At 37.2% G+C, this 12,215-nt stretch overlaps 1 protein-coding gene across 2 annotated transcripts in view; it reads right to left on the bottom strand.

Annotated features, from left to right (window-relative positions):
• agtpbp1 (ATP/GTP binding carboxypeptidase 1) overlaps positions 1–10,556 on the bottom strand; it is a 33,577-nt gene extending 23,021 nt beyond the window's left edge. For both annotated transcript variants that reach the window (XR_013782223.1, XM_079382751.1), the window contains exons 1-9: positions 10,328–10,556; positions 8,909–8,955; positions 8,689–8,810; positions 2,824–2,891; positions 2,682–2,745; positions 954–1,100; positions 634–765; positions 394–487; positions 150–187 (exon numbers count right to left, since the gene is read on the bottom strand). Coding sequence is in view for 1 of the 2 variants with exons in the window: in XM_079382751.1 (XP_079238877.1) it covers positions 150–187; positions 394–487; positions 634–765; positions 954–1,100; positions 2,682–2,745; positions 2,824–2,891; positions 8,689–8,810; positions 8,909–8,940 (697 nt within the window). In the remaining variant the exon portion in view is untranslated. The remainder of the gene's footprint in view (positions 1–149; positions 188–393; positions 488–633; positions 766–953; positions 1,101–2,681; positions 2,746–2,823; positions 2,892–8,688; positions 8,811–8,908; positions 8,956–10,327) is intronic.
• Positions 10,557–12,215: the final 1,659 nt, after the last annotated feature.

The following is a 12,215-nucleotide window of genomic DNA, read 5'->3' on the forward strand; positions in this document are numbered from 1 at the left end:
CTGTATAATTTTGTGTGTGAGTGCGTGTTATTCCCATTATTTGTATTAAAGTAATAGGAATAAAATGATTAAATATAATAGAACATCTGTCTGTTATATTAACTTGTTCTTGACAGATTGTGTGAGAATCATCCAAGCATGCATCTTACCAGACTTCAGTAATGACACCAGTGTGTCCAAGGCCACTCTATTTGGGAAAAGACCAAATAAATTAGTAAAACAAATAAAGACAAAAACACAGTAGTAATCAGAAAAACACAAAAGTGATCACATTTTATGTTGTCACCCCATATTTGGTGATCAGTGTCATTCTTGTAACAGTTATTGCATTATAAGTGCATTATATGATTCTCAAATCTGGTAAACACGAACACACACACACACACAACATACTTCGGCAGAGTGGTGCTCTTTTTACTGAAGGGTCCGATGATTTCGAACATGATCTCCAAAGCGCCACTCTTTCCCAGCGACACTGCATTTACCACTAAAAGAACAGACAAGTTCAATAAAGCCTCACTGTAGCAATGCACAGTGTATCAGTGAGCATGTCATATCCTTTAATATCAGCATATTGCAAACGTATTCCACATCATAAGTGTACTACAGAGCACATAAAACGAGTGAACGTACAGTTGCTTGAGTAGGCCCGAAGCACCTGAAGGCACGGCAGCAACAGCTTGTAGTTCTGCAGATTATGCTTCACTAGATTCAGAGTCACATTCAAAGCCCCGTTCAGACGCGCTTTTACACCAAACTTCCTGTCTGAAGAGGAAGTGATGTCACTGGAAATTGTTCATTTGTCCACTGCAATCTTAAATCAAACTTCTACAGATTCAAACGATTAAAAATTCAAGATTCCAAAAAAAAAAAAAAAATCTATACTTACAAAATGATTTTAGTTTATATGTTTGGCAAAGCTTAAACGAGTGTAGTTCTGGTGTCGTCTGTACCTTTGGGGCCGACTTTGACCAGTAGAGAGTGAATGTGAAGCATTAGCTCCTCATTGGCCGGAGGGTCTTTGCTGGAGCTCACCAGCAGCTGCAGCAGAATGGCTGTTCCTCCCTTAGACACAAACACCCCGGTCCTGCGGCCTCCACCTACCACAACAAACACAGCAAGATCACGCCATGCTGTCCTTCACAAACACACTGTTTTGACTGAGGTGTCCTGATTAGAGCATCTTTGAGCTGATTCTAGTGTTGAGAACAAAAACGACTTTTTATGTAAGTCTAGGAGTGCTACTTAAAAAAAACTAAAATGCTATAAAGAAATCAATTAGCAATTTATTAAAGGGATAGTTCACCCAAAAATTAAAATTTGATGTTTATCTGGTTACCCCCAAGGCATCCAAGATGTAGGTGACTTTGTTTCTTCAGTAGAACTCAAACTAAGATTTTTAACTCAAACCGTTGCAGTCTGTCAATCATATGTTGTGAACGCGCTCAGGACATTTGGACATCGTGGTGGAACACAGGTAAAAATTATATAAATACTGTTCGGTTTCTTGCACAGACCGATTGTTTCGTGTCTTAAGACCTCAGTGTATCGTCATGAGCCGCAGGGTTTAATTTGGTTTTGTCTGTGTATGTTTTTTTGTCTCTCAAAGCCGTGAGTCCCATTGACTGCCATTATATTGACTGACAGACTACAACGGTTTGAGTTAAAAATCTTTGTTTGTGTTCTACTGAAGAAACAAAGTCACCAGCATCTTGGATACCCTGGGGGTAAGCAGATAAACATCACATTTTCATTTTTGGGTGAACTATCCCTTTTATTAAAGAAATAAAAAGGTAAACGAATCCTTACAAATGGACATATAGATACAACTGTAAACAATAATCAGACAAACATTACAGAAATACAAACTCACCAGTTTAGTTCTTGTTTTAGAATAATATTAATATTTTGAAATAGCTTTTATTTTTATATTTTCAAATATATATTATTTTTTATATTTCTATTTAACTTTAATTTCTTTTTAGTCATTTTTAATTGTAAGTTTAGTTTTAGTTAATGTGTAACCCTGTAAATCCTGACATATGAAATAATCTAACAAAAATCATATTTCATAAATGCATAAAAAAAATCAATCATAAATGCAAACAAACAAATAAACAATAAATAAATAAATACATAAATGTAAAGCTCAGACTCCACATTTTTCTTTAAAAAAAAAAAAAAAAAAAAAAAACACCTAACGGAGCAAAATATACAATTTAGTGCAGTAAAATAATATTTAAATACTGAGTTTTATGATCACAGCTCTGTGGGTTTTTTTTATTGTGGGGACAAAACATAACGCAATTAAATGATGACTGAGAAATAAAACAAATAAATGACCCTCAAAAGCCTGACAATCATATTTAAACCTTTTTTTTTTTTTTATTAACTGATAATATGTATAATCAAGTAAATCTAAGCTGCTTCAGTCCATTATGTCTTTATTTTGAAATATACAAACAATATAAAAGTTAATGGTGTAAATTGTGTACAACAGGTTATTTGATCATGATGGTAAGAGGTCTTAGAAATGTGGGAATCGAATTATACCGTATGCTTTATGGGGTTAAGTTTGGCATCTAACATTAATATCTGATTTTAATCTATTTTATTTGAGCTTTATCTCAATTAAGAAAACAAATCATAGTTTTAGTAACAATAACAACACTAAAACTCACCCACAGTCAACAGTTCATTCAAGATAGCGAGGATGTTGAGAGTGGTCTGCAAATCCTGTGTATTCTGGAGGAAATCAAGTGGATTAACAGCTGAAAAACTGTTCAGCTTGAGCTGAGATGAACGGATGTGATGGTACTGTACCTCCAGAGATGACAGAATGATCTCCATCCCACCAGAGCTTTTAGACCCCGCATCCTTACGGGTCTTCTCTAAAACATGACCAAACACACAACCCATGATTCAACTGTTGCATTTCAATTCAACTGAATTAAATACATCATAGACAGGAACATTTATGTTATGAACAAGTTCCCTGCTCAAGCACAGGCTAGTTGACCTTCAGATGACTAGACCACTAAACTAGCACCATACAGGAGGACTTGTATTTTAAATTCAATTCAGTGAGAAGTAATGGGTTTTTATTTTTGCCTGATATTTCATTTTTCTGAAACATGTTTAGGCTGTCACATTCATCTCATTTTACACCTATAAAATCCAATAGCCATGTAGCACTCAAGAAATGTCTCCTTGGCAGAGACCTGGGAACACAAGCGGTAAAGAGTCTTTTATGACACAGGCCTTGAATGACTGAGATGTTTTAGGATGGCATTCGTGCGTGTGTGTGTGTGTGTGTGAGAGAGATCTGCCTCAGTAACAACTGAATCATAAATTTTTCACTAATAGTAGCCTAATTCAGACCTGGAGGTTTCATTAAATTGATTAAAAAAGAACACATTCTAATGTACGAAAGAAAAATAAAGCTGTATTAAACTTTTGTTTTAATGCATGAAAACCCTATGAAAATCCCTTTTTGAGAGAGAGAGAGACTTATCACACAACATTTGACGCTAAACCTTTGGCAAAAATACTGCCGTATGTTGACAGGTCCTAATAATAGAGCACAAAGTGCAACAGAAGCATCTGTCAACTCAACACGTCTTTAGTGACAGACTAAAGACCACACCGTCACGTTAAAAACAACTTGAGAAACATCACAAAAACTAGAGCGGTCAAGAACATTATAATCCTGCAGTGAAACTTCTAAAATCAACACCTCGTGAAGAATAAGAAGTTTAGCTGGTGTTAAAATATCGACAAGTAACACCCGCACGAGAGACACAGCCGCTCCATATACCATTAATGGCAAATTAACTTGTTACATATCCCAGCATGAATGTACACGCACATAAATAAAAAGTGCAGTGCAAATCAGAAAGCGGTGACACGGCAGAAGGCTGGAGAGTACACATGTCAGGCTGAGGCAGCGCATGCTTTCAATCACTCTCAACTCTCCAATGGACACGGAGTAACCGCAGGGATCAGAAAAAACCTGAACGCATTTCAAAACGGAACCAAGTATAGACTAACAAGATCAGACTGAACCGAATGGTAAGACCATGCTATGAAATTTCAAATTAGAATGAATTGAATTCATTTAATTGCTCAAGTTCATCAATTAATTACATTTAAGCAACCTGAAGTACTGTTTTGCTTTCTTTAACTGCTTCAGAAATACTGAAAAATTATTTTATTAATAAATAATAAAAAAAAAATATTAATATGACTATTACTACTTTCATTAGTCAAGTCGATTTTATTTGTATACAAATACATTTTAACAATACATGTCACAGCTTTACAGACAATCATGATGTTAAATACTATAATGTCTAATTTTAGAGTAGTTTATGATGATTATATTATAAACAATCAAGCAGTTTCCTATACAGTATATAATCAAATTAACACTTTAAAATTTAAAAGAGATGAAATTTGATTTATCGTAGAGGCTGCTACACTTAGTTAAGTGTAAACCTTTTTTAAATAACTAATCATCATGTATCATAAGCATTGTTTGGAAACATTTCACGAGTAGCAGCTGGTAGAAACAGAAACATAATGATGCATTTCACCAAATCTAAATGCGGAGTTGTGTGTGAGCATATCCCGCTCTGATCTTACCGGGGCTGCACGGGGGCCGACACAAACCGCCTGTCTTCCTACTGGCATGGCTTCTATAGTCCATCTTTATTCTCAACACACATCCAACCCACTCTTATGCCTCTTCTCATAACTTGAACGCACTCCAGTGCTTCGTCCATAACACTGATACTGGGGAAATTCTACACCGGTGTAATCATATTTCACATTGAAGCAGAGCCCTCCCACTGCCCAGGTGCTGTCAGTCAAAACACACACACCTTCAAAGCCCAAGAGATCAATGACAGTCACCAGCGGCAGAGGATATGTCCGAGAATATGAAGGGGGAACTGAAAGGTTATAAAGAGAGAGAGCGAGAGCGACCATTGGGAGACATGGGAACACTTGCTGACGGTATCATGTGGGGGTCACAGTGCAGAGAGTAGAGATATTACGCATAAGCGGTGTATGGTTACGGGCAGCGGGGGTCAGGGAGAAGAACAAACCAATACTGGATATCCCAGAGCAGTCACATTTCACAGCTGATCACCTCAGCATCTCAGAGCCTGTTTCAACCCGCGTTTAAGATGCTTTTTTGAAGATCCGATCGAGACATTTTAATCAATTACATTTTAATTGAATTATTTAGATGATTTTGTACTGTTCTCTGAGGTCCACTTATAACGATATCAACATTTTTACATCAAAAACGTCATAATTTTGAAGTAATAAGCTATTTTCTGTCCTGTTTAACCCCCCTCATTTGAACGCTCTGTTTGAATAGATGGAATGTAAACTTGGAAGTAAATGCCCACTGCTGTGATTGGCTAACAGTTTTGTATGATTGACTGCGTACATTCCTCATAGATGGACACTGCTGTGATTTAGGTCAAAAACACATAAATAACTCAATACATATCAAGCGATCTGTAAGAAGAGACAAATCAATATGACCACGTAATGTTGCGACATTATTGTTAGATCCAATATAGTCTGCACAGCATTGTCTTTTAGTTTCAATCTTCTCGAAAATCCCGCATTGAGTTGAGCTTTGTTTGTAAACGAATCCTCTGTAAAATGAAGTGAACAAAGGGTCGTGTTCTTACTGACGCGGTCAGTAATGCAAACACTGTTTTTCCACAACTTGCCACTGCACAATAGTGTCTTGTTGTCTTCAGAGATCTTTATTGTTTGGTTTCTGGGTAGACCTGCATGTTCGCCTCTCTTGTAAACAATACATGCACGAAACGATGGGCGGGGCTAAACAGACAGTGATGTAGAAGCAGGCGTTGATCTTCTTCAATGCAGGCGGTGCTTAGCTACTCTATTTCATTACAGAGTAGAACATTCCAAAAGCTGTCATTTTGGCAGACTGTCTGCAACATAAGCCGTTTTCACACCGGCCGCAAGCTGCGTGACAAAATACAATAGAACGTCTTAAAATCGCTCGCGGACAGTTGCGCACCCCATCCGAGTGCAGGCAATTTTTTGAGACCGCGCAAGTCAAATTGGCGGTCCTGCACATGTGTTGAGCTCGTCCGTCTGCACTCTTCTGCTGCCGAGTATACTTTGAATGCTGCGCGGACGCGCCTTACGTCTCGCGGAAATTGAAGAAGCTTTTAGGCTTGGGTGATAATCGTTATTTACAAATTAAGCTATGTCAAGATTGAAAAAAAAGACATCGTTTAGACATCTTCTTGAACAGCTTCGAGCTATGAATGAACATGACGAAACTGCACTGGCAGCATTTCATATGCCCTCCTAACTTGAATTTAGGGGCATTATAATAGGCTTCATCAAGCAGTGAATACTTTTGGGCTTCAAGTGTTTTTTGTTTTTTGCAAAGTGAACTAATGTAATCTACATATCTTTTATAACACATTTATTAAATTTAATCTTTTTTTTTGCTAAATGAACTAATGTAATCTACATATCTTTTATAACACATTTATTAAATTTAATTTTGTGGTCAGTGAACACTTAGTTTCCCATAATCCTAAAATCTAGTCTGCCAAGACCAAATATAGTAACATGGTCATATCCATTAACATGCTAAAGCTATTCTGAGAGTTGTCATGATTGAAATATTATATTAATTGCTTTAATGGAAACATCTGAATCATATTCCAGCACAGAGGGACCATTCTCACTGCATCCATACTGGAGGACAGCTGATCATTTCTAATGTGATAACCTGCACAATTCAAGACTGCACATATTACAAAATATCCTATATAAAATAATAAATTCAGCATGAAATGCCATTCAGACCCCCATTTTTCCAAAACTTTTATATTAAGCAAAGATAATGCAAGTAAATACAAAATGCTGTTTTTAAACGATGATTTAATTTATTAAGGGAAAAAAGCTGTCCAAATCTACCTGGCCCTACGTGAAAAATTAATTTAATATAAAATTAATATAAAGCCATTTCTAAGGCTTTGGGACTCCAGCGAACCACGGTCAGAGCCACAAATGGAGAAACAGTGATGAACCCTCCCAGGAATGGACGGCCTACCAAAATTACTCCAAGAGCGCAATGATGACTCATCCAGGAGGTCATAAAAGAACCCAGAACAGCATCTAAAGAACTGCAGGCCTCACTTGCCTCAATTAAGGTCTGTGTTCATGATTCAACAATAAGAAAGAGACTGGGCAAAAACAACATCCATGGGAGAGTTACGAGGCAAAAGCCACTGCTGACCAAAAAGAAAACAAAGGCTCGTCTCACATTTGCCAAAAAATATCTTGATTATCCCCAACATCTTTCTGTGGAATGATGAGACAAAAGTTAAACTTTTTGGAAGGTGCGTGTCCCATTACATCTTGCACAAAACCAACACAGCATTTCATAAAAAGAACATCATACCAACAGTCAAACATGGTGGTGGTGGTGTGATGGTCTGGGGCTGCTTTGCAGCTTCAGGACCTGGATGATTTGCCATAATTGATGGAACCATGAATTCTGCACTCTATCAGAAAATCCTGAAGGAGAATGTCTGGCCATCAGTTTGTGACGTCAAGCGCGCACTTGGGTTATGCAGCAGGACAATGATCCCAAACACACCAGCAAGTTCACCTCTAAATGGTTCAAGAAAAACAAAATTAAGATTTGGAGTGGCCTAGTCAAAGTACAGACTTAAATCTGATTGAGATGCTGTGGCATGACCTTAAACAGTCCATTCATGCTCGAAAACCCTCCAATGTGGCTGAATTAAAACAATTCTGCAAAGAAGAGTGGGCCAAAACTCCTCCACAGTGATGTGAATGACTCATTGCCAGTTATCGCAAACGCTTGATTAGTTGTTGCTGCAAAGGGTGGCACAACTAGTTATTAGATTTAGGGGACAATTACTTTTTCACGTAGTGCCAGGCAGGCTTGGACAGCTTTTTTCCCTTAATAAATGAAATCATTATTTCAAAACTGCATTTTGTATTTACTCGGGTTATCTTTGTGTAATATTAAAATTTGTTTGATGATCTGAATATTTTAAGTGTGACAAATATGCCAAAAATTACAAAAACATGAAGGGGGCAAAAACCTTTTCACGGTACTGTATCTATAATATATATATATATATATATATATATATATATATATATATATATATATATATATATATATATATATATATATATATATATATATATATATATATATATATATATATATATATATATATATATATATATATATATATATATATATATATATATATATATATATATATATATAGGGAAGTCGTGGCCTAATGGTAAGAGAGTTGGACTCGTAATCCAAAGGTTGCGGGTTCGAGTCTCGGGCCGGCAGGGATTGTAGGTGGGGGGAGTGAATGTCCAGCGCTCTCTTCACCCTCAATACCACGACTGAGGTGCCCTTGAGCAAGGCACCGAACCCCCAAAATCCTCCCCAGTGTGTTCACGGTGTGTGTGTGCATGTTGGATGGGTTAAATGCAGAGCACGAATTCCGAGTATGGGTCACCATACTTGGCCGTATGTCACTTCACTTCACTTCATATACAATCCTTCTCACTGTATAACTGCATCTTTTTGGTGTATGTGTGTGTGTGTGTGTGTGAAGTCACCTTGAGTCTGGATGAGGTGAAGGATTTTGCCTGTGATCTGCCGGATGGCATCATTATCCGAGACTTTTGGCTCCTCATTCAGTTTTTCCAGCTGACTCAGCAACATCAGCACCCGGGAAGCACTGGGAATACAGGAAACCATCACAACAGGCAAAGTACACCATCATCAAAGCTTGCTGCATAGTAAAGATGTCTCACACCTATTTAGAAAAAAACTAACCTTTTTTCTGCAGCCATTTTGGGTTTATTCATGTCTTGTCAAACTGACTGATGAGGGGAAGAAAAATGTAGAAATGCGTTTATGTAGAAAACCTAATTTAATTTATAAAGAGTATCGAGTCACACTAATGCGTTAAAATCATGCAGAGCTTATACAGCAACACTATGGAAGGCTACTTCACACAATCATGAACCATAAGTACCCTAACAATTCAAGGATAGAAAACATCAGCAGGAATCTTAATCGATATCAATGGCTGTGTCTCAAAACCTAGTGAGCAACCTACCTATCAGCCTACTGAGCTGCCAAACTAGACAACACTGTTAGGCATCATTATCTATCAGTCTACATAAACAGCATTTTTGGTATTAGAGTATATTGGACACCATTTCTGGGCCTCAAAATCTACTGAGCTTTCCATTTAGACCATATTTTTGGGCGCCATGGTCATTCTGTCTATATATTTTGGCCATTTTTGGGGCATCAAACCATAGAGAGCTTTCAATATATACAGCATTTAGCCAATTTGACATCAGGTTTGGGCATCAAAATCTACTGATATTTCTACCTAGACAGCATTACTGGCCATTATGGCCTTTCTGTCTATATAGACTGCATTTTAGGCATCAAACCCTAGAGAACTTTTAATATATTATCTATCCATCTATCTATCTATCTATCTATCTATATAGCAATTTGGCTATTTGTTGATCAAATGCCTACTAAGCTTCCTACATATACAACATTACTGGGTATTATAGACTTGTAGCCTATATAGACTGCAGTTTTGGGCATCAATCCATTGAAGACTATTAATATATGCAGTATTAAGGGTATCAAAGCTCATCATACAGTATGTTTGTGCATCAAAATCTACTGAGCTTCCTACAAAGATCATATTTTTGGCATCATAGTCTTTCCGTCCACATAGACTGCACTTTTAAGCATCAACCCCTAGAGAGCAACCAAATTTATTATTATTATTTTAAAGTATTATAGTCTACCTGCCTAACTTACACTGACAGCATTTTTGGACACAAAAACCTACAGAGCTGCCAACAAAGACAGCCATTTTAGGGCATTATAGGCTCCCAAACAAGCTGTCTATGTAGGGAATGTATCTGATGTTGAGCCACGGCCAGTCTGCAAGTAACGTTACACATAAAAACCCTGTGTTTATATTAGGCTGCCAAAAGAAGTTAGTCATAGTGAATAACATTGATTACAGTAAGATGCAGTTCATATAATGATAATGTCCTTATCAAATATGAAGTTGCTAAAACCCCTCCAGTCCTGATCATGTCAGATCCACCTGTCCTCTGCTGTTAGCACAGATCCGCTAACGGGACAGCTGATCTCTGTCATCGCCAGAGCAAGAGCTAAACCGGAGCAGAAATAAAAATACACGCCTTTACCAACCTTTAAAGCACGCGAGACCTGCGCCATCTGAGCCCCTCACACCGCTTCTCTTCAAGCCCCTGACGGTGTTATTATTTACTCTCTCTAACCCCCAACAACACACTCGGAAGCGAGGGTGCGTCCAGCAACAGAGCTGGCGCAAAAACCACGATCTGTACGCCATATACCACGCCAGACTGACGCAGAGATGATTTACAGATCAGCGTCCACGCGCAGCTCAGCTCTCTTTAGCGTGACGCAGAGCGGACGTAACGTAACGTCAGAAAAAAGCTAGACTGAAACCATTGGGAATATCCAGAAGCTGTAGTTTTTCAGTGGATGGTGATAAAAAATCTAGTTTTTAGTTAGTTAGTTAGTTAGTTACTTTGAATAAACAACTTAAAGCATTAAAATGTATTTGGAAACAATATCTCTAAAAGTAAAAACTTTGAAAAATGAAAACTGACATTTGTAAAAAAAAAAATCTGTATACCCGTACTTTTGTTTGTCCAAATAAATACTACTACTACCACTAATAATAATAATAATAACAATTATATACTGTTTATTAATTATTTTTCACAAATTATTTATTGAAAAGCTCCTAAATGAAGGTAGACTCTACTTTGTGTGTGTGTGTGTGTGTGTGTGTGTGAGAGAGAGAGAGAGAGAGAGAGAGAGAGAGCTGAAGCAAGAAGGGCTTTTTATGCCATCAAAAAATCTATCCAATTAGAATCTGGCTCAAAATATTCCAATCAGTCATAGAGCCTATTGTATTATATAGCAGTGAAGTATGGGGTCCTCTCCTAAATCACGAATTCTAAAAATGGGACAAAAATCTGATCGAAGAATTAGGCCAAAACCCTCTACTAATGCGCATTGAGAAACGAGCCATCAAATTTTGGAAACACTTAAAAATGAGCAACCAACCCCCCACAAAAAGCCCTTAAAAACCATGACGTGAACCCTGAAAAAAGTCCCCAGATTCAGATTGTCCTGAAGCTGCAAAAACAAACTAACAACATCCAGCATCCACAAAATTTGGCCCAACCAAATTATAAAAGCACAAAAAGAAAATTATCTAACCTTTTGGAAAGAAACAAAAGAAAAACAAAATAAACTTGAATGTTATTCGGCCCTAAATAGAGATTACACAACTGCAGAATATCTGAGTACAGTGAGAGACTAATTAATAAGACAAATGACGAGGAACAGACTGAGCAGTCATTCTCTGACTATATCCTCCTGAGACCCAGCTCTGGAGTTTTTGCCTCTGTAGTGGACATTCTATTTCAGTGAATTTCTCTGAGACCTCACATGTCACAGTTGTAAGTCTGGATGTCCTGTACAGAGAACATTCAGGGCTTTATAGAGATACTCTCAGGGTCTCAGGAGGATAGAGACAGACAGATATCGACAGCACTGGCTGCCCAAAGAGGGCCACATCTGCCCATACTGTACCCACAGAGCAACACTTCCTCACTGCCCTAACTATCAAGACATTAGAAAGATATTTTATCCAAAATTTGATATACTTTCCCCCGACTTCAAAATTTTAAACAAGAAAACAAAACTTCAATATTTATTAGGTGAAAAACAAGATTGTCTCAAATCAGTGATTCGCCCACACACACACACACACAGAGAATTTTCATAGAATTCATAGAATTCTAAAATGTTGATTTGTTGTACTTTTTATATGTATATACATGCACGTTTTTGTTTCATATATATCTGTTCTAGATTCAATGTAAAAACTATGCTTTGACAATATATTGCAACAATTGTCATATCAATAAAGCACATATTGAATTGAATTAAGAGCGAGCGAGAGAGAGAGAGAGAGAGACTTTTTTGACTTTTAAAACCTCTTTAATTTACACCATTTCTCAACACATTACAGAGCAAA

Source organism: Barbus barbus (genome assembly GCF_936440315.1).
Source record: "Barbus barbus genome assembly, chromosome: 28".
Lineage (NCBI taxonomy): Eukaryota > Metazoa > Chordata > Actinopteri > Cypriniformes > Cyprinidae > Barbus > Barbus barbus.